This window comes from Pieris brassicae, chromosome 4, assembly GCF_905147105.1.
Source record: "Pieris brassicae chromosome 4, ilPieBrab1.1, whole genome shotgun sequence".
In the NCBI taxonomy this organism is placed as follows: domain Eukaryota; kingdom Metazoa; phylum Arthropoda; class Insecta; order Lepidoptera; family Pieridae; genus Pieris; species Pieris brassicae.
In genome coordinates this window covers 4,971,657-4,995,578 of record NC_059668.1, presented here as the reverse complement: position 1 = coordinate 4,995,578, position 23,922 = coordinate 4,971,657, and the positions used below count along the sequence as shown (strand labels likewise).

The following is a 23,922-nucleotide window of genomic DNA, read 5'->3' as shown; positions in this document are numbered from 1 at the left end:
AAGATATATCGTCAATGTCATATCAAAAACAAATACATATACTGAAAGGCAAAGTTATGTGGGAACCGCAAGCTTGCCGCAAATGCAAAGCGAACGCGTCATTAAACAATCATTATTGTTTCATCACACAAAAAAATTATTTTAAAGATGCCAGTCAAAGTCGCAATAATTTTTATAGTACAAAACTTTACGATTTGGAACTTTTTACCATTCTGTGGTACTCGTGTCTTTATATGATAAACTCAAACATTTGAATTTACCTTAACATTTTTAGAGATAATATCGAGGTGCAAGCTATGGCAAGTATGTATATTAGTATCACGTATGCGAGAACGAAGCTTCACAAGGGTGATAGACCATTCCTTTGGCTAGATCTGGGTCGCTTTATATAACAAGTGTCAAGGAGTTTTCAAGGACATTGCGACAAACTTCGCGTTTGTTGGCTTTGTATATTCCATACAGTACTCAGTTGCAAACGTAAACTTTGATCAAACCACTCGCTTTGACCTACGTCAATTGGTGGTTTTAAAACTTTTGCTGCAGCTTTTTCGATCCGCTTCGATTTTAGCCTCCATAAGTGGTAATTAGCGTATTCCCTACTAACGGGTTCGAAATTCAAAATAATAGTTGTAATTGCTATGAATCGTTTTTGTATGGAATACGTTAAACTGTTAAAATAAGAAGCAAACGAATACATCAATTATTTTATCAGTTCAACTTTTTAAGTATACGATCGTATCTTTCTTAATGGACTAAGATCTCACTGCTGGAATCTCCAGCTATCTGTTATTTTGATGAAATTAATTCTAAATGAAAGGTAGAAAGAAAATTATGTAATGATTTTTATTTAAATAGTGGTCAACAACAACAACTAAAATATTTGTTTTAAACTACAATAGACAATTACAGTTTTTTATATTATTTCTCAGTTTTTATTTTATTTTAGTTTTATATTTTTATATCTTCTTTACGATATACCATGGTTGCCAATTAAAAATGGCTGCTATCCGAGGTTGACAAGCTTTGATTCTCGATCCAGGTAGGTACCTAATAAGTGTGAGCGCAAGAGAAAAGATGCACAGATTGCGCACAAAGTATAATGTAATGTAGTTCTAGTATTTATTAATTAGTATGAATCAAGCATAAATTTTCGATTGTTAATTGAAAAAAATCTCGCGGGAAAAATGAAAAAATAAGCCTAGCGCGTAGCCATGGGACAGGTAACCTCAGGTGCTTTACTCGTCTTCATAGAACCGTATATGTTATGTCTATAATATAAGTTTGATATCAATGCTAAATTGGCATGGGAATTACTATGACACGACTACGTGACTGGAGAGTTCGAGGCGTCCGCGTCGTTATGTAAGCATGCGACTGATGTACTAGCTAATATTATATGTGTTTTGACTTAAATGATATATGTTATAGAGCATTGGAAAGAATTAGCTAGGTATACATAACCTGTCAAAGGAAACATAGTATTTGTATAATACGACTACGAAAAAAAATGGGTTGACAACAATATAAAACATATAATTTCACAATATCCTCCCGTATTTTCATTACAATTGATTATTCTGAATTCTTCTAATTTATAGACATTGTGTAGCTATTGAATTTCAATAAGATCTGATTAATTAAATTCAAAAATCAACAATTAAAATGATTAATTATTAATATCATGTAATGACAGAGATAGAGATGGCCCGGACCTTTCGCTAAGAACTTAAGACAAATGGTAAAGTATGCGAGTCCTACATTGGCATTGGTATAGTCTACTTGACAGAAGGAGAGAACGAGCCGAAGGGGACTTTGGAAGAAATAGGAGTAGCCCATGTCTATATATGGGTACATTACCGCTATGATTATTAAAATTATTACAATGTAATCATTGAGACATGCTACAGAAAAGTCAATTCAGCACCACTGACGAATAAAATCTTTAATAGCACTTGAAATAAAACGTGTGGGATGACACTTAACCTTTAAAAAGTGCCCTCATAGAGATGCATTGTCATCGTAGAAACCTGAAAACGTACTAGACAAGTTATGTAACATCTCCAAGTGACGCAAAAGATTTAAAGAGATCTTTGAGACGAATATGAAAATGTTTTGTTGGTGACTTCGAACTTAGACTTTTATATAGTCTAAAATGTTTAATATTCCTTCTTGGCTTAAAAACGTTCATTTTTCACCGTACAAGCGAGTGTTAATACCCATACTGGGTAGGGATAAAACAGTTATTCAACAATTACTAACAACAATATATTTCTGTAGGTTTTTCATTTGCGACAAATTCATTATATTTACCATCAAATAGTTGACGACAAATGCCAAAGAATGTTACGTCAAATGTTTTCGTACAAATTAGTAAATATTGGTAATGATTAGCTATACACACTTTGTGTGTTCCTTGATATATGTGTGGCCTTGTATATAGAGAATAAAGAAATGCATGCGACAAATAATTTTTGTAGAATATTTTAATTTATGAAGAATGATACTAGATTAAAATGACTGGTTTTGATTCAATTCTTTACAGCGGCATGCCCGATGGTGGTTTTATGCATTAATATCTATTTACATACAAGACTTGGGTAACAAACCACTAACTGAAAGACAAGTTGCTAATACGTTCAACTTAGATATAATGTAGGAGCAAAGAATTTTAACCGCAGCGGAAATTTAATACCTACAGCACACTTCTTTGAACTCGATAAACAGAAGCCTTAACTAGTGTCTTCCTGTTGTTGAAAACACCATCTTCTATATGATATTTATTATCACTTATAGCTCAATCTAGGTTATAGCCTCTCTAAAAGTATATTTCGTATCTTAAGTAAACTTGTCTTGAGCACAGTCAAATATGTCCAACTTTAAAAAAGTATATTATAACAAAACAACAAACGCCAAAAGGCTTGACTAGATTTAAGTTTGATTTACATTATAGAACACGCGCCTTAATGTGCTTCTTGATAAATAAACTAATATTCTTAATTCAAAAGTAACCTAAAAGTAAAAAGTAACTGTATGCGTAATCTTTTACGAAGTTTATCATCAAAAACCTAAAAATCTCAAACATATTAAAATGGTTTTAACCCTAAAGTAGGTAATATAGCTAGATACTTTAAAAAGTCTAGCGTCTAAATTAACTGACCTAGTTTAGCGGAAAAGTTGGCTTAATACAGTTGTTTCCGAAGAAGGAAGCTTCATTCCACGCCTGCATTGTTTGTTATTTACTGTTATATCCGGATTTAAGAACTTAAAATTAAACTTTAAATAGACGAGGTATTCGAATTTCTGGAATTATACCTGGATAATGTCTGGATTAAGCTGTGGTTTTAGAACCCTTTTTAAACACGCCTTAACTGACAATTCATGGATTAAAATAACTGACCTCGTTTGGCGCAAGAGATGACTTAGGATAGTTATTTCCTACATGGATGTAGTAGGAAGCTTTGACGCTTGTATTGTCTTATCAACGACCGTATTCACGTACTAATTCAGTATAATAGGTTAAAAAACTATTGCACGAGGTTTTATTATACTTGTTCGAACGTTGAAGAAAAAATGATGATGAAAGATGTGCAGTTGTTTTGAAAAATCTGTTATCATGTATTAAAAATTGTTTTTGGGTTTATTTTACTCCATTAGAATCGAAAGATAAAATATATTTACTAAATACTTGAAAAACAAAACAACTTCACTTTAATGGTTTGGTCAAACAGCGGCCGACCAAGATGCCGAATGATTCAGACGTGGAAGTCTCGCTGCTCTTGTTTGCGTCAGCAAAAAGAACGGCGTAAATCGACATGAAATAAATAAAACGCGTCATGAAAATGGGCAATATCACAGACTCTGTCGGGAACTGGAATCCCATGAAGATAAGTTTTATACCTACTTACAAAGTCGCAGACTTGTTTTGAAGAATTACATAATGTTATACAGGAAAAAATAAGCAAACTCGTCACGAACTGGAGAAGGGCTATTAGTTCAAGAGAATGGCTGGAAATTTGTTTGAGGTAGGTTTATTTATTTTTATAATATTATTTGTTTATCAATTTAAAAACTGAACATCATCAAATGAATTAAACTACTTTTAAATTTAAATCAGCCTTCATATTCACAGACACTAAGTATCGGATGATGTTAAGTGTCCTTGTTTAAATCTCAATCTTAATTTAATCAACATACCACACTGGCCCCAATACGCACATCGTTGCACTAAGTTCCACGCTTCACACAATTTTACTGCTCGACTGAGTGATATCGTAATCATCGATTTGCGGACTTGATGAATACAACGTAGAGCTTTCAACACAACTCACAGTGGAGTTTGTAGCTGATATGACCGAAGAATTATTGTTGAGCAATTGTAATTCGGTATTCGAAAACAATTTGGCTAATTCCAATTTGACTATGGCTTGTTCTTGTGGAGGTAATTTTTTGAAAGTGTCAGCGTAACTTAGAAATAAATGATGATGATGACATCATGGTCTTTTTTCTCTTTTGCATTTAAAAATTGTAACACTCCCCCAAGATCATCTTCATTTTTTCTGGTGATGATCGTCTTTTATTGCGATATGAAAATCTTGATGTTGATGTCGTAGGTGTATTAGCTGGCGATTCTGGAGGCAAGGCCTGAGATAACGGCGGAACCTGTGATGACGAAGTTGATGGTAGTTGTTGTGGATGACATTGTGATGTCATATCTTGTGAATTGTAAGAATCTAGTGCAGGTGTTTGAGTATGTGAAGAAAGCTGTGTAGAATCTAATGAGACGTTTGAAAAAGACGCTCGTGGCACATTAAAACTGTCTAAGAAAGCAAGCTGTAATGCCCACGTATAACTGACATTTTATCTGCTAGAACCTGTTGATGTTCTAAGCTGTTTTTTTTTATATTTGGTGTAGCCATCTCTTACAGTCTTCCATTTACTCCTCGCGGCTTCACCTATGATAGCAAGAAAGTTTATTACAGTAAATAAGCATATTTATGTATAATACTTTTATCGCTGATTTAATTTATCGCATGTGTATACCATATGTTACGAATCTTATTTTATAATTTAAATCTTATTTTAAATGTTTTTTTTAGGTATTTAAACACCGGTGACTCCTATCAAACCATTGCTTTTTCTTTTCGCGTTGGACGCAGTACGGTGGGTGACATAGTAATGAATGTTTGCACAGTAATATGGAACGTACTACAACCGACGTATTTGCCAACACAAACAGAAGAGATATGGAAGCAGTCGGAAGTTGGTTACACAGAAATATGGAACTTTCCCAATTGTGTGGAAAGTATTGACGCAAAACATATTGCAATTTAGCCCTCCTAAAGGCTACCACTGACGATACGTCCATTTAGTAGAATTCCTTTTGGATGCACTCCAAATGGAAATTTATCGAGATACGGTACCATTCACAATACTTCCATTTGGATGCATGGCGTCACTTCGAACTTTGCAATCGTACGGAACGGAAATAAATAATACTATGGATAACAATACTTTACTGGTGGCAGAAATAAGACAAAAAAACCTATTTAAAAATTTCTTAAAGTGGTAATCTTTTTTTAACCGTATCTAGGTTGGCTTCTGGATCCTTTGTTTTAAACAATTCCAACAAAGCATTCATCGCTGCATTTCTCTTTTCTCTGTTGTGATAATCAGGATGTTTTACTTGCCATAAACATGGATATGATTTATATTTGTCTATTACTTCCAACACAAAGTCACGCGCGGACTAAGACATAATAAAAAAAAATTATAACGCTTGACAAATACACAGCACATGCACCACCATCGACATCAAAACATAAAGTGAAACAATAACCACAAAAAAATGGACGCCGTTTCGCCCATTCACGGACAATTCGGACTGCTTCCATATGGCGTGGCGCACGTTTCTGAAAATGACGGACGGCCGCGGATGACATCCATTTGGCCTGGACGCACGGATTTCAATCCGTTTGGAAATCCAGAGCTGCCTGACGTCCATCCAAATGGAATATTTTTTTACCATTCATGGGACGATTTTGGACGACGACTACTCCATTCGGATTAATGGACGTATCGACAGTGGTAGCCTTAACAGCGGTCAAATTATTTTTGCTATAAACATTTTTTCTCCATCGTTTTGCTTGCGATTGTGGATCCATTTTATAAATTCATCACATTCACATGTTGATATCGGAAACTATACACGATTGAGCGATAGCGGAATCTTCGAAAATTCTATATTTTATCGATCTAAATGGCAAATCACAGTTACCCCCAAAACCTCTTCCTGGAAATGAAGACACTACACCTCAAGTGTTAATCAGAGATGAAGGTTTTGCTTTAAAAGAATATTTACTGCGGCCTATTTCTAGAGCAGCGGTTATACACAACAACAGAAAGAAAAAAAATCAACTATCGACTTTGTCGGGTCAGACGAGTTGTTGAAAACAGTTTTAGTACTTTGGCACAAAAATATCGGATCTTTCATAGACCTATAGAGAGGTTATAGGATATTGATATATACCTATAGGACCTATAGGAGGTTGATACTGCTATATATATTGTCAAAGCAGCTTGATTTCTACATAACTACAGAATAATGAAGGGAGATTCTTTTTCTTTTGAGCCCAATTAAGCCTCGGAACCCTCGGAAACATCGGACATATCAAGAGCGTTCACTTAAAATAAGATTTTATAATTATTATATGATATTTTAATAATGATATAATAAATGACTGATGATGTACTGTTACTTACCACTTACATTGAGCTGCCGTCATATTGATTCCCAAATAGCTGATTTTAAGCTCGCATTTTTGTATTGGGGATGGCCCAAATCATACAAAAAAATGTGGCCTCGAACACTTTTGATGAGTTTTTCAACTCTCTCCATGTGACTCCTGTCTTTTGTAGACGAATACAAAGCTGGCTTCGAGTCGGGCGTGACGTTTCCCGTCCCGCTGTCTGTTTGACTACTAAAACGAATATCCATAGAACACAACGTGTAGCGTCACGCTCACACCACGTTCGTGCCCCGTCCCGCCGTGCTTTTTTTGTATTGGTGACGGTGACGCGACGCGACTGTTGGCATCTGTCATGTCCTATATTATTTAGTAAATTACAACTGCTCAGCTCGCGTCGCCGTCCCGCCCCGTCGGCTGTTCGACCAAACCATTAAAGTGAAGTACTTTTTTTTCTTCAAGTATTTAGTAAACATATTTTATCTTTCGATTATAATGGAGTAAAATAAACCCAAAAGCTATTTTTAATATATGATAACAGATTTTTTCAAAATAGCGTAATATTACGACTTTATAATGACTGCGTTTATTTTGGTTATTAGCGGAAATGTGGTCAGAATATATTTATTTATGTAACTCATTGTACACTAATAAACGTCAAAAAACGTAATTAAATTCTCGACTCGACACGACTCATTTTAGTCCACGATTATAACACTGGTGATTAATAAAATGTGAAATTGCTTAATGAATAGTTAACAGTAACAGAATAACAATATCAATCAACAATGCGACCTAAGACCATGAACTTTCTATATGTGACAATGCGCAGCCAATGACAATTATTTCTATCAATGTCACTAAGCTAGCTGATTAAAATCAGAAATAATTATTTAGAGCTTAATAATCTAGCGCGACAGTTTCATTTTATCACAAATAGCTGACCCAGATACCTGTGGGAGGTGTTCCTAACACGGCAGATGCTTTTATTTTTTAATTTCTGTGCACTCTTTGTACCTGCAGAAGTTTTGTTGAAGTAAATGAATTCCGTACTTGTACTGTACTGTAACAATAATGGAACGCAAAACATGGTAGGCTTTAATCACACTAATGTGAATACTTTGTACCACCGTATTAAAAGTATATTAACAGAAATCCTTATTTGCTTTATTTGTACCAACGGAGGTTATTAAATATCAGTAACGCAGAGATTTGTTGGACACAAAGATGCGACCAAAATTACCAATCTCATTTATATTAACGCGACAATATACATATTAAAAATCTTATATACATATTTTTAAAATTTAAATGTTATTTTGATTAAACAATATTCTCTTATCAGTTAAAGAACAGAAGTAAACATCATTTAATTTATCCGACGACCCATGGTGTGGAAAAATCCTATTCATACATTTAACATGCTATCTGATGCGTGAATTTTCATACTCCGCAGAAAATTCTATGAAGCAAATATTGTTTACGATTTTCCATTACTTTTTATCAAAATGAAACGATTTGAGAGTTAAAATAAAACAAATATATTGTATGGTCGTAATTGTTATTTAAAGTGTTCAATGAATGAATTGAGATATTGCACTTTTAGATAAATAGTTTCATCTAGATTCAGAAAAGTAACATTCATCACTCATAGCAATAAAGAACTCCAGTAATTGTATGTCACGTGTAACTCATCCCTGAAGGTATTCGAGAACAATCTGAAAATAAATTGACCTCAGTTTCCAATTGGTCCTAATTACAGCCATCAATAGACTAATGATCACTTGATTGGGGAATAGCTGTATCGAATATAAAGGGTTCTTGATTAACAATACTTTTCTAAAACGCTGTATTGTGTATACTAATCTAATAAACTGTAGAGCTTCCCTCTGTAACCTTGATGCCAAATCATATTAATCATATTATTATGATTATATGGATATATACTGTGACTAACGAATAACGTTATGAACAAAAACTAAAACTTTCGCATTTCATGTAAGTCGTCACAATTGTTTATATCTTTTTATTCGGATTGTCTGGAAGGGGACGTTCATTTCACTACGTATTTAAAACTTTACTGTGTCCTCCTAATCGTAATAAAGTGTAAATAAATAAATTTAATTTCTTTAGAACGACACGAGATTTTGATTAGCACAGCCCTTGTATGTAACAAGGGTAAATATCAACGTTTCAACGAATTATTTTTACGAGAAACGGATTCATTAGAGGTTTGGTGGGTTAAACAAAAATTGCCCGGCCTTTATCTATCTTCAGTCGATCACAATAGGATACGCGAACTCATATTTGCATGGCTGAGGTCTAGAGTGATAACGAAACATGGCACTAAATATATTTTAGTATAATATATAATATACGAAACAGGTCTGCCTGCAGTGCGCTTTTCGCATTGATTCCAGCCTATCCCGGAAATATCCCCTGACCTCCCGCGATGTTCCAGTTTTATGTCACATAAGGCGATTACCGAATTGCCAAACAACGAAACCTTAACTGAATTTCTATGAAAAATTCTATAACACCTTATGAAAATCTAAATTAAAAGTTTAATTGTATTGTTAAGATACAAATCTCAGGAACTATTGATTTAAATTGAAAACATATTACTAACACACAAAATCTGACTGTTTTGAATTGGTTGAAGGTTTTTCTCTTATATATTTTGATGCTATTATTTATACTGGTTGGAAGGTTGTTTCATGTTTAGAAGTGCATGAGGCTACTATTATACTTTACACTAAAAGTGTTTGTACAAAATATAAAATTTGGTTACAATTATATAATAATAAAGCAATTGATTACATCAACCATTTATATAGAATTTGTTTAGAGGCACAAAAATATAATGTATGACAACCATATAGGTATATGGTTATAGCTAACGCAGTTATAACCTATAAATTTGTTACAAAATTTTCCATTGTTACAGAAGTTGTAAAAACTCATATATATATTACAGTAGTTACATATTATGAATAGGTAGACTTAATTTGTCACTTATAAAAATATTCTTATGTAAGAGAACACATGAGAAAAAAAATAACATGTTTATAGTCTCGGTGTAGAAAATTCAGGTAAACTCATTAGTTTGCTTCGTAAGATTGTTATGGTAATATCATCAACTAGGAGAGGGTTTCCAAACATTTATTATTAAACCAAACATTAAACTTAGATTTTTACTTTATATATTTATCAAAATTACATAAACAAAGCATAGAATGGTCCTATAGTAATGAAAAAAATCATTATGATAAAAAAGCTTATCAAAAACTAAGAAACAGTTATATTGAATGTATTAAATAAGACAAAATGAGAATATATAGGTGCTATAAAGAGTAAAAGTAATTATTACCTCTCACCTAAATCTTTTCAAGGTAATATATTAACAAGTGATGAGTGACAGTATTATTTAAAGTCTAAAATATATATTAAAAACCACTTACCAAATTGTTTTACACCACTGGACGATGCTAGAAAACAGCTCGGACCATCGCAATACTAGTTAAAACGCGTAACACTTAATTAATCTTATAGAAAGCCTATCTCAAATAGAATAACAAAAGAATAATTATTCTTTACGTTCAGGCACTTGTTTCGATTAACGTAACTATTGCTTATTTATTTGTATCAAGGTATATATTCTTAATTTTATTACGTACGAGATATGTAAATATTAAAATGAGATCGCTTTTATTTCAAAAGACCAAATTTACGTTTACTTTCTAGTTTCTGTATCTATGTAAATAAATTGAAACACATTGGCAAGTGGTAACTAGTACAGGGAACATGGAGCAAAATGTTAAATGATGCAAACGATCTACGAATGATGAATGATTTATGATTGGTCATTGAAATGAACGCAAAACTGAGAACGATAGACACAAATGTCAAAAAATTACCACAGGTAAACAATTTTTAGAAACTAACGTGCTCTGTACTAATATTAATAACATCATTTATGTTTTTTTGTAAATCGAGACAAAATTATTTATTATTGGGTACAAACATTTAAATTATAGAAATATAATATATTTCACAAAAGTAATGAAACCAATAATTTTCAATTTGCACAAAATAGCTCAAGTTTTTTTTAAATTTATCTATTGTTAATTAATTCAGGTGTAGGCCCTCTTTATTTTTCTATAATGTTGAACTAGAACTTATATGAACAAAATTGTGACAAAGGCCCGAATACAGAACGTCAATAAAATTTTAATCTAGTTTCAAGAGCTGTCAACCATCATATAGAAAACAAAATGTAGAATTAAGTTTTAATAACATTCAACCGAAGATTATTACAACAATTAATTAGTAGATAAACCAAATTTAACTTCTCTATAAACTTTTGGCGTCGCTTGAACCTGTAACTAACGAATGCCAGCTACAAAGTAACAAATATCATCTATGATGTTTATCTTCTACTTCAATTTGACTATTGACATAAAACTTTTGAATTCTACAACGAATTCTTTTGCTTTAAAGTTTAAACATCTTTTTCTTTTAACAAAAAGTATATCTTTTTTACTCTGTTGTTAGAATAATTGAAATGGAAAACACTCCGTTATTTATGGTAGAGGAGCGAGTTAAAACATTTAAAAATTGGCCATTTAGTGACCAAAACCGGTGTAATATCCGTAACATGGCAGAGGCTGGATTCTACTCCGTTGCTACTGGAGTAGAAGATGCTGATGCTGCTAAATGTTTTCTATGTGGTAAGGAGTTGGATGGTTGGGAGTCGAGTGATGATCCGTGGGAAGAACACAAAAGTCATGCAGCGAGATGTGCATTTGTTCAACTCGGGAAAAAGGAAGACGATTTACTGGTACGTACGTACGAACAACGGCATATTGAATTTTAAAAAATGAACTCGTAACTCACTAAACTCCTTCGCTTGACATTATAATTTTTGTGCTGCTGTAAACATAATATTTTATAATAACTGCATAGTATTTTTTGCACTAGGGTTTCAGTCACTTAACCAAACACTTCCAGATTTTTGAATTATGAACAACACTCCGTCACAAACAAGCACATCGGGTTGTATTTAGTAACATTCTTAACATAATGATAAATGGTCAACAATAACAAAAGAATGGTTCAACTCGAAGGATTTGGATCTCTTTAACTTTTATTATTTCCAGTTAATAGTGAAGTTAATAATGAAACCTATCTCTCAATATTTATATTAAATCATATCAATGAAACTCTAGTTGACATCTATAATTTCTGTTTTTTTTAGCTTCCTGAGTATCTGTCAATAGTCAAACAATATATGATAAATGATATTAAGCGAATGGCAGATCTTGCCAAGGAAGACATTTCTGACAAAGAAGAAGAAGTCAGACGACGGTGTTCAGGACGAAAGTAACCACTTTATACTTAATCACTATCTAAAAATATAATAATATATATATGTAAATACCTCTTTAAGACTTAAGTTTCTGCTTTATGATTTATTTAAAAATTTCTAAATTCTATTTCTAAATCAACATTTAAATAATATTTTTGTGAATGATCATGATCATGAAATTTCATGTCACTGTGACTGAAAATAAAATATAAGCTTAGATCATAATTTAAATAGTTAATTTACTTAAGTAACATAATTATAACATGTAATAAATTTTTAAAATAATGTTTCTTAATGATTTTGTTGAATTTTTTTTTTTAATCTACCTATAAGCTGAACCCTTTTTTATAAATTTCCTGAAATTATACTCCAGAGGCATTGCAAAGTATTGTGGATCTTGTTTCATTGATCAAGGAAAGAATTGAACATATTACAGCCTGTCTAAATTTACAGATTTTTGGGTCTAAGTCATGCCAGTTCTCCAATTACACATTTAACGTAACCTTATTAGGTTTTCCACTACCAAATGTTTTATAGTAACCACTTTATTAATTTTTCACCAAGGACTTAAGTATCCTCTAGATATCTAATAAGACAGCATCTTAATAAAAGTTATTTTTGAGGAGAACTTGCAATAAGGTATAGACATTATATATGGTCAGCCAGTTGACCGAACAGCTAGGCAAATGACTTGGATCAATGGTTAGGTAAACGGCACCGTTTAGTGAAAAGGCTAGGCTGTTAATTGAATGGCTAATTAAGCTAATTGGCTGCGACATATATATATCACCATAAACAACATTGTTTATGTTTGATTTATTTCCATAGCAACACATTATTTTCAAACATTGTCAAGGCAGAAAACCAGCCTTAAAGAATTACTTATTACTTAAAATATATATTTTTACAATTTAGTAAAGAATTTTTAGTTATTTATATTAATTAAAATGGATGTGAAAAGCTTAGAACCATATTCAATTATAGGATTTGATGGTAAGATTTCATTAATGTCATAGCTACAAATGTGTATAGAAACAGAATGCAGAAATGCAAACCCTTTGATTTTTATTACTAGACGATCGTCCTATGTAAGACACATAAGCGTTTTTTTTTTTGTATTCTTAAACATCCAAATACTCGATGCGTGTAATAAATAGGTAAATCATTTCCACAGTATTAATAGAGCCTAAATAGTAACTTAAATCAATTTTGATGCGTTTTGTTACCAAAGTGTCGAATGTGTGACAAGAATGATTCCTAGAATTCAAAGTACTTAGGAGACGTTATACAGAGCGTAATCTTGCGTAAACAAATATTGCGTCTACCTTTTCTTCGCATATTCATTATTCAAAATATACAGGGTCAGCAATAAGGGGACTAAAAGTACATCCAGATGGTGACCATATAGTGTACCCCATGGGCAATAAAGTATGTATTCAAGATTGGAAAACCAAAACGATGTATTTTCTTAGCGGCCATACAAATAGCGTGTCGACTGTAGCTATATCGCCTAAGGGGACATATATCGGGTCTGGTCAAATCAACCACATCGGTTTCAAGGCATCTGCCAAAGTTTGGGATTTTAAAAAGAGGACCCTTCTTGGTACACACGAACTTCATAAGGTAAGCATTAGGAAAACTGGACATTGATTTCACATCAAATAGATGTTCCACATTGTTAATATACAATATAATATATTGTAAAAAAAAATGCAATACAAAAAATTTTGTTTGTTTTTTTATATCGCTTAACAAAATATTATTTTTCCATCCGCATTCGTTCGGTGTTAGCGTGATGTCCTAAGCCTCTTTTGATAAATCGACTATCATCAACTATGTACTTTTTAATGCCAAATAAACAAAATTCTTCAACATTTTTCATATAATGTTAGTAACCACAGATTTCCCTATGTTTAAAATATAAATTGTTGCTGTTATCTATTGATATATACCTAAAAAATCTAGGTGCGAGTCGAAGCGCTCACATTCTCTTCGGATGAGCGCTACATGATATCTTTGGGTGGGCGGGACGATGGCTGCGTGGTGTTATGGGACTGTGTCGCTGGAGCTGCTACGGGTACAGCGGCAGCTTCTAGACTAACCACGGGCGACGCTGTCACACTTACTGCACTGTCACAACGCATGAACTCGTTTGTTACTGGTGGTGATTGTAAGTAACGTGGTGATTCTAGGTATTAAAATCTAAGGGAACTAATGAATGTATTAATAAGTATTCGGCTGTTTTTTCACCTCTAAATGCTTATCATTAATTAAGTGCCTATCACTGGCATTGACACCTGCAAAGTTTGGAGGCTTAGGTACAAAAGCGTTGCCAGTTTTTAAATAGGTACCTAAATTTGTCTCGTAATAGCCCTTATGATTTTCGTTCGTAAATACCTAGACAGTCATAGTTCTATTTGGCGAACATATTAGTATTATATCCGAAGTATTACGTTACTTGGTGGGACTCTAATGGTAATAAGTAGATAAGCCTTTTTTTAAGATTGCCTATACTTGATTTTAGCGAACCTTCGAGTATGGAATATTCGTGCGGCGAGCAAGAACCTAGATGTTGTCGATGTAACGTTAGGAAAATTGCGTAGGAGTGTACGCTGCATTGCGATCAGCCACGATGACTCCTATGGGATAGCTGGAACAACGTAATAATGGAACTTCTAAAAATTAATAATAAGTTCCATTTACAATATTTTGATTAAATTTAAACAAAACTGAAACCATTGCTAGCAAAACTTCAGCCTCTTCATATATTTTAATATTAGTAAATAGTTTTGATTTACTGGCATGTATAATCGACAAATAAAGTACAAGAAAGCATGTTTATAGATCGGGTGATATGATAAAATTCTCTATAAACTATCCTCCGGATCCAATGGAAGATGTGTCGCATTGCAAGCCATCTTTACTCGGCTGTTTGGCAAAATGCGGTCCTTGGAAGAAAGGAAAACGACCTGAGTCCTTATGCTACAGTCAAGGTAATGTCATTCTCTCTGAAGTGCCTCTTATTATTTTTCTACTTTTAATTTTACCATCAATTTAAAACCAAGAATTTACACTTTACTAAAATAGCTTTTCTCTGCGAATTACTTGAATTGGCGTTACAGGAACTCACTCCTTGTGACTGACTCGGACTAGTTTCCTCGTGGAACAGTAATTATTTTGAAAATAATGGATAATATTTTTAAAAAAGCAACGTAGTTAATAAAAGACACGCAGAAATGTGTCCGCCTAAAGCTCTATTGACCCCTGCCACCCCTACGATATTTTGCAATGCGTATCACTTAATTTTATAAGTAACATATTTAATAAATAATAAAAACTTTATTCATGAAAAAGTAGGTGGTGACAAAATTTGTATATCGCTAGCTAGAACGACTGGTACATGTTTAAAACACTTTTAACAGGGTTGTGATAAGCGTGTTATTTTTTGGCACCTCAGACTCAGGCCAAGATATAATATGCGTAATTATATCTGGATATTTTGACTACGTCAGAATCCATAGATTGGGAAAGTTTATCATAAAGGGGGGCCCGTTCCTAAATACAAACAAGCGCTAACCAAACACAGTCCTTCGCTTTGGCTTTGGGAATACAAAACGTCTGTTCTTAGATGTGTCCGGATTTGTTAGTTCATGGAGATTGTAATATCAGATCGCTAAGATGTGTGTATAGCTTTCTTACTGAATAGGTAGATTTGTCTTTAAATTGATTTAAAGTGTGATCGCTAGGATCCAAAAAAATTGCCAATGTTTGCAAAGGATGGAGATCGATACATTTTACTATAGCTTTGTGGTCATCGACTGTTAAGATTAAACAATTGCTTTAGACAGTGTCATGACGACGCTTTGTTTGCAGGACTTATTGCACGGTATAAATTGTCAACGGTTCTCTGTAGTTTTTCGTTACTTTGCTCTGAACTCAATGATTATTAATTATTTATAACTAAAAGGATATTATACACTCATACTTTTTGTTTTGTAATTTATATTGTTTATGGGTTATTACACTCGTAGATATTCACTGCACAGCAGTTCCAAGCAATATGAATATAAATTTAATGGGTTACTTTATCTAGAAGGCAATACTAAAAACTTCGATTCACTTACTCTTAGAAACTAAATTATTACGCGGTTGACTAAATTACTTCTCTTTCCATTAAGGCGTGTTAGAATTGTGAAGAAAAGAGACAAACCCGTAACTACAAATTATTAATTCTATATAGTAACACTGATTAAGTTTTTATAACGCGTGCTACATGGTACAGACACATATCCGTAAGAGCTCACTGGTCTCAAAAATTATGTTTTAGGCATTGAGACAATAATGATTATGGACGATGGCTGCCTTATCGTGGGGTCTGGGGACGGAATGATAGACATATTAGATGAGATCAACTGGAAGGGAACTTTTCCCAAGGGAAAATTAGTAGACCCAAATAAACCTCACTATAAAGCCGTAAGTATCTATGTACGGGTAGTTATGATTATATATGAACCGCCGAATACGAAGACAAAAGATATTAATATTGAAAAATATATTTCGTAAACGTAAGCCATAGTAGGGAATCCCGCAACACCGCAACGGGCCTACGATCCTGCAAGATAGACCCGAAATAATTATTGTTTGACCTAAAGATTAAACCAATGTTGACATTCATTATCCAGCTGAGCTTTATCCACATTAAAATCTCAAAAAAGGAAACAACTAATGATTTATTTTTATTTAGTTAAAAAGCGTAAAATTAAACGGTAGTATAACATCGCTGGAGATAATGGAGACACCTCAGTTGCGAGGTGATAAGCGTCTCCTATTGGCTGGCACACGGACAAGCGAGATATACGCTATTAACATACACACATTTGAACCTACACTCGTTGTTACGTGCCCACGATGCGCCATCAATCACATCGCCTTTCCGAGGTAAGAGTAAAAAAAACGAAACGTATGAAAATATAACGTTACGTAACTAATGGTGATGAAATGGATCGATCGCAAATATGCCGTAATATATGGAATATTAAAGCAAATGAGTGTAGAACATTCTTAGAGAGTCTGTCTGAATAAAATATTTTGAATCTACAGGAACGTTTTCTTTCTTCTAAAATCGCATATTGTTTAAATTTTAAAACATGTTTATAGATAAGAAAAATCGATTTAGTGTTACATATATTTATTTTACCTAACTTATAGCAAGTTTTTAGATGTATTATCAAAATAATCATATTTTTCAGAGGTATGTCCGGAGTATTTGCGACGGCAGGTGCAGGTGACGTAAGAGTGTGGTGCGTGAAAACTGCGCAGGAGTTGCTAAGAATCGTTGTTCCTAACTTTATCTGCTCATCGGTTCTCTTCTCTGCTGATGGGAAATCTATTGTATCTGGTTTGTATATTGTACCGTTTTAAAAAATACGGTGCTTACGAGAGTCATTTCAAAGCTTAATATGTAAGTTATTTAAACTATCAAAATTATCAAGCTCAATATTGGGTAAAACAGTGCGCTATCATTATTCATTCCACATTATTAGTAACAAAAAGCTTCACTAGATGTCGCGAACAAACAGCCATTAGCATGCGCGCGCGCACGTTAGTTTTATAACGCGAATCTTAGATGTCGGTAGCCCAATATAGTGGTTAATAAAACGCGGTACTGAAGTATATTTGATGTCGTACTTATTTTCCGCGACAAAATATTTCGTTAAGACCTTACTTCATAGGATCATTTCTATAGTAAGCTCTTCACGCAACTTCTCACAATACGTGGGATATTTCCAGCCATGATGAGGAGACGTGGCGCGGTGCCCTGAGCGTGAGGCGGGCAGTGACGTAAGTCATTAGCCTTCGATGATCGTTCACTTTTCCGCTTGCGGAAAAGCGTGGGGTACTGTCGCTGTCTGAGTGGCTTTTTTAACTTTTATAAATAATGAAAACTTAGATCATCTCTCATTTAGGCCCCCTATAGTCTATATCAGATATGTACATAGTACGTGGTCGGTCCCAAGTTGAAATAATGATAAAAGCAAAAGTACTGATCAGTTTTTAATGAGTGGTATATCAATATATAGTACATACATTAATTAATTATTAAAAATGGCATATTATTCAAATAAATTCACCATTATTCGAAATGACCTCCCTTATTTTAAATACAGATTACAAGCCCTTAAGCGCCGCGGCTAGTCGTGTATCGCAGTACGCACCGTATTTATGTCGATTTCAGTGACTACTTTTGAAGATCAAACTCTCCAAATTTTTATGTGGTTTATCCACATACCTTCCTCTCTAAGACCTGCCACATTTTATATAGTCCAAAGCATTAAAGTCCGGACTGGAGGAAGGCCAATCCTCATATATAATTAAGTCGAACTGGTAGTAGATCAAAATTTACCATTAATGTAACTTCTTTTTTGACGTTCATAAGTGTACTTGTTTACCTATATTAATAAAGCTATTGAGAGTTTGATGTTTTGAGGCTCAAACCAGGCTTTAGTGGTCTTGACAGGCTAAGAGTGCTGTTGGAACACGAAGTGATGCTCCGCAAATATCGTGCTGGGCCGGGCTATGACAAGCCGATTCAAAACCGTCTCTTGTTACACTTTCGCACTGGTTTTGATCCCCTTTTCTTTAGAACTCCTAGCGTAACTCTATCATTATGTTTATTGTACTTCTCTTCAATATCGAATTTTTTTTCGTCCGTAAAGGAAATATCATGGTGCCGGTTTTTCGCGTACACCCGCGATCTCTTAAGCATTATTGCTTTTAGACGAGCATTAAGTAAGTGTAAGACTTCATTTAAAACCTTTCCTACTGACACCTATCAGCAAAGTCCGAAAACAGAAGTCGATGACTTCTGTTTTCGGACAGGGTTTCTTGCTATCGGCGCCTCGATAGCTATGATTACTGCTGGTCTTGCGGAGCGTGGTCGGCCAGTTCTTTTCTTGTCCTCAACACTGGAGACTTCATTGTAACTGTTAATAGTACGGTACATAAACCTAAGCGTTATATTCACATTTTTGAGCCTCCTGAAAAAGGTACTCGGCAAATGCCCACAAGTGCAACGTAATAAAAGCTATTCGGTTTTCTTTCAATGTCCACTCCATTGTGAAAAATTACGGATAGTGATTGTTTTTTTGTTTTAAAACAATAGTCAAACATTCAAAAATAGAATGCAATATTTTTTTTTTAAATCATGTTCGAAATTTAAAAATAATGTGCCAGTGACAGAACTTTAGGACCAACTACGTATATGTATTTAGTAATTTTGAACAAGTTTTGTACTTTTTTAACTTACGATTGTCTATTTGGCTTAATATACTTTCAGAACACCTATAGATATAACTTTTAAGTATATTGTTTTAATATTTACAAGGCTGGAACGACGGCAACATACGAGCGTTTACACCACTCACTGGCAGACTAATGTACTGCATTTTCAATACTCATAATAAAGGCACATCAGCCCTTGACATGACCACGGATTGTAGAACCCTCATATCAGGAGGCTGTGAAGGACAGGTAGTGTTTTGTACATATAATTTTTGAATTAAAGCACTATCTTTGTTCCTTGTTGATAAAGCCTTAGAGCTTTTGACGAATACTTTTTACATGATCTCCAATCTCAAAATCGTAGCTAAAATATAATTTTCGTGACTTATGAAATTCATAAAGTCAGTCGGAGATTGATTAGGCATTCGATTTCGTAGCAGTGTTGCATCGCTCTATATGTAAAATAACATTTCTATCATCAAAACCATCGAACGGCTGCCCGGTGGTCATAAGTATACAAAGAGTTTGAAAAACTAGGTCAGACTCAAATGTAACTACAGTTACAGGTTGTTTTATCAATAGGCTTGGATTCTTCTAGAATATATTTAACGCTTTATTAATATTTATATAAACTTTTACAAGCTGTTTGTATAACTGTTCATTTTAAGGTGCGTGTATGGGATATAAAGCCTGAGTGCCAGTCTTTGAAGAAAGTTCTAAAGGAACACAAGAGTCCCGTATCCGCTATACAAGTGTCTCCCAACAATATGGAAGCTGTTAGTGCAGGGACCGATGGCTCGTGCATTATATGGGATCTTGTGTAATATTTTCATAGTATATAAACCGCCTTATCTAGTCTTTGTTTATTCAAGTTTTGCGTAAGAATGCAACACGCTTAAAATGAATGTTTAACAAGGAAACGAGGTTTAATTTCTACTGAGCCATTGATTCCAGGATTTATTGAAAATTTAAGAGGTTTCCAGAATAGCAATACTCGCCGATTCAGAAGGGAAACTAAAATACTATAAGTGTATGGTTAAATTCTCGGTACACTATGGTTTCGTTTGCCATATTATGTAATTAACTTAAAATAGTAATTGGTTACGCTGTAGCCTTATATACCTCCTTATTTGAGCTAAAAGGGTACTCATAGGGTACCCCCTATGTACTTAGACTTTTAAATCGTGTTAAGCTTACTAGAAAATTTATAAACTTTTACGGTTGTACTGCTGAAAATTAAAACACGATTATACACGATTAATATAACAAACTTGAATTAGTTTTTTTTAAAGGCGTTACGTTGTTCAGCCTTCTACGCTTTTTGTACGTTTTCCTTAACAGTACTCGATGATTTTCGGCAAATATATTAAATACATAATTAAATCTATAAAAAAATTACATATCAATTTCATTTTAGCTCATTGTCACGTCGTCAAGTGATGTACGCAAATACGTTGTTTATGTGCGTATGTTTTGAGCCACTCGGGTGTCAGTTATTGACGGGTGGGACAGATCGACGCGTGGCCTACTGGGAGACTGGAAGTGGAAACTTAGCTAGGGAAGTGAGTGTATTTTAACAATAATATATAATGTAATAAAATAATTCCAATAACTATTCGAAATTTATTTTTATTACCACTGTTTTAATTATATTATAGTAAAACTCTATATACAAATATTTTAGATAATTATTATGTTTGACCGCTTAAGTATACCTTACATATAAATAATGAATTACTGAACTCACCTATGTCATTTACTATAGCGTTAACTGCTATCCTTGTTGTTTTCGATTGTGAATTATTATTATTCCTTTATATACATTGTTTGTCGTGCAGTGTGAGCCTAGTGGCTTCAGCGTGCGACTCTCATCCCTTAGGTCCTAGGTTCGATTCCCGGCTGTGCACCAATGGATTTTCTTTCTATGTGCGCATTTAACATTAGCTCGCACGGTGAAGGAAAACATCGTGAGGAAACCGGTTTGCCTTAGACGCAAAAAGTCGGTGTGTGTCAGGCACAGAAGGCTGATCACCTACTTGCCTATTCGATTAAAAAATGATCATGAAACAGATACAGAAATTTGAGGTCCAGACCTAAAAGGTTGTAGCGCCACTGATTTATTTATTTTACTTATGTATATTGTTTGTATTATTATGTATTGTTATATAATAAACATTACTAACTTCTATGAATAGTATATATACATTTTTAATACTTGCAGTTAGAAGCAAGCAAAGTAGGAGCTGTCAATGGATTACATATCACGCAAAACGGAGAATTATTTGTGACTGGTGGCAATGATCAAATGGTCAAGGTATTATAATATTAAAAATATGTTTTGTTTGTCTTCAATGAACAAAGTTAAAGGCCATAACTGTACCGTAAAATTCTTTGATTTATGCAAGTGCTACAAATTCGATGTTTTCCTGATTAGGACTGCTGTAAATAATTTAAAAAAAATCGTTTAGATAAGACTGGAATTCTATTGAAAGAGGAACATATTTTTAAATTATTTCATCACAAGTCAATTTATTAGTTTCAATATACTAACGGTTTACAGTTATTGATACCTAATGATATAACTCATATCGGCAATATAACTGCTATACTATATTTAGAATGATTACAGTTATGGAAATACCAAGAGGGTATCTACACACACACTGGGCTTGGACACGCTGGTGCGGTAACATGTTGCCGCTTTAGTCCCGATGCAAAAAATATTGTTAGTTGCTGTGCGGCTGGCAGCATTATCATATGGAAAATGCCAGAGGTAATAAATACATGGGCTGAGAGAAAAAATATACGTAGCTCGCTCAAGGTTATGTAAAGGTGTCTCTTACGGGGGTCCCTTGAGGGGTTAAGAAAGAACTAATAAAAATACACGTACTAGCGAGCACATAACAACCTCTTGCACGTTTGCCTATGGCTTTTTTTATAAAAAAAAGTTCAAAAGTATATGTATCGTTAAATACTGTATTTAACATAAATGTATTTAGGATAGAGCATAATAGAACTAGTAATACGCGAAAGTGCTCATGAAACGGTTAATTTGTGATTTCAATTAACTTGAATGAATATTGGTAAAGAAATTAAAATGTTAAAAATAACTTTTCTTTAACCAGATAGTATAACAAAATAGTTATTTTTTGCAGCAATACATACAAAAATACTCGAAACCTCCATCAGTGAGAAACAGTATATCCAAAGTACCAAAAGGGTTGCAAGAGGAACTCCGCTTGCCTCTCGAAGAAAAACCTACTCAGAAAGCTGCGGGAGACAGACAACCTAAAATACCTGCAAGACCTTCTAAAGTAAATTTTATGAATTTGACATTAGGCTTTACTATTTTTTAACTAAAGTGAAAGTATGTTACTGGAAACACTTTCACGAAAACGTAACCCTTTAACAATTGTCGTTTTTATTTTATACAAAATGCTGTATTGTTAGGTATTACTTAGAACACGACGTCTTTTGTTTAGGAAGAAAAGATTGGAGCAATGGATACGACGCGTAGTAGCGTACACTCGTGCTGTCCGTGCGATACGGCACGCTCAATTACTTCTAACACAAGTGCGAATAATGGAAAAAATACTAGCAACACTGTCAAGTGTTGTCGTCCACCAGGTAATGTTTAGCCTATTTTGAATTTTTATTCGTAATGTAGCCTATTATATGGTAGTAAAATTTCACATTAAACATTAATTACTATGTTGTAGATTTAATAGGTCATGGACTAAAATATTATAATGGCCTCCATTTGCAAAATATTAAATTGAATTTATTTATATTAATGGAAATGAATTGTGAAAAATCCTCAACTTAATATAATATTTTATTAAAGTCTTCAAAAAATATCATGTTTAACATTATTATATTTTTAGACAATTTACCAACTCGAACAACCAGTAAGGAATATGTCAGTGGGAGTGGTGATCGAAAATGAAAAGCTATAATTAAATAAATGAAGACTGCTATTGTACTAATTTTTTTATTATATTAAATACATTTTCAATTACATAAAAAAAATAATAATCTATAATATATATCTATGTATTCGTAAAAATTATAGTTCTTATTGTAATTTTTGTCCGTATCTTAAAAAAACAATATTTTTTTTTATTTCATTAGTGTTATTTCTGTAACCTATGGGGTAGGGTTTTTATTTCGTTTATATCACTGAGTTTTTAGGAGTGCTTCTATGGCTACAAATTACAAACCTAGGACTTTTGATTTCTATGCCATACTTACAAAACTATACTAAGGTATTATTGATACAAACAAAGTAAAAACATCCAAAACAAAATGTTTGATTCTGAACATTGGATAGTGCAAATAATAAACATAAGTCATGTTTTTGAAGTTCTTAGAGTATCTGAACCACTACAAGCACTAGATATTTTGCGAATATAATATTTTAACATTTCATATTTTATTTACTTGAGCTTCAACTCTACCATTATACTTTTATATTTGTTTAGTAACAAAAAGCTTCACTAGATGTCGCGAACAAACAGCCATTAGCATGCG

At 33.4% G+C, this 23,922-nt stretch overlaps 2 protein-coding genes, 1 non-coding gene and 1 pseudogene across 3 annotated transcripts in view; 3 read left to right on the top strand and 1 right to left on the bottom strand.

Annotated features, from left to right (window-relative positions):
- Window positions 1-10,580, bottom strand: part of LOC123708349 — a 29,760-nt gene extending 19,180 nt beyond the window's left edge. The window contains exon 1 of the mRNA XM_045659025.1: window positions 10,205-10,580. The gene's annotated coding sequence lies outside the window, so the exon portion shown is untranslated. The remainder of the gene's footprint in view (window positions 1-10,204) is intronic.
- Window positions 3,741-5,331, top strand: LOC123708351 (annotated as a pseudogene).
- Window positions 10,581-12,961: 2,381 nt separating the features above from the next.
- On the top strand, window positions 12,962-23,374 carry LOC123708980 (cilia- and flagella-associated protein 52). The gene is made up of 16 exons (XM_045660041.1): window positions 12,962-13,104; window positions 13,472-13,734; window positions 14,077-14,281; window positions 14,636-14,771; window positions 14,956-15,104; window positions 16,439-16,584; window positions 16,856-17,049; window positions 17,361-17,509; window positions 19,496-19,641; window positions 20,061-20,212; window positions 20,810-20,954; window positions 21,614-21,706; window positions 22,022-22,165; window positions 22,548-22,706; window positions 22,875-23,019; window positions 23,277-23,374. The coding sequence occupies exons 1-16, from the start codon at window positions 13,059-13,061 to the stop codon at window positions 23,336-23,338; spliced, it is 2,334 nt and encodes a 777-aa protein (XP_045515997.1). The 5' UTR covers window positions 12,962-13,058; the 3' UTR covers window positions 23,339-23,374.
- LOC123709158 lies at window positions 17,827-18,029 on the top strand. The gene has a single exon (XR_006753702.1). It is a non-coding gene; the product is annotated as a small nucleolar RNA U3 (small nucleolar RNA).
- Window positions 23,375-23,922: the final 548 nt, after the last annotated feature.

Coding starts and splice junctions, on each gene's coding strand:
- LOC123708980 (XM_045660041.1), top strand. CDS start 13,059: ATGGATGTGAAAAGCTTAGAACCATATTCAATTATAGGATTTGATG. Junction 17,510..19,495: donor TGGGAAATCTATTGTATCTG/GTTTGTATATTG, acceptor AATATTTACAAG/GCTGGAACGACGGCAACATA. Junction 20,955..21,613: donor GTGGAAACTTAGCTAGGGAA/GTGAGTGTATTT, acceptor TAATACTTGCAG/TTAGAAGCAAGCAAAGTAGG.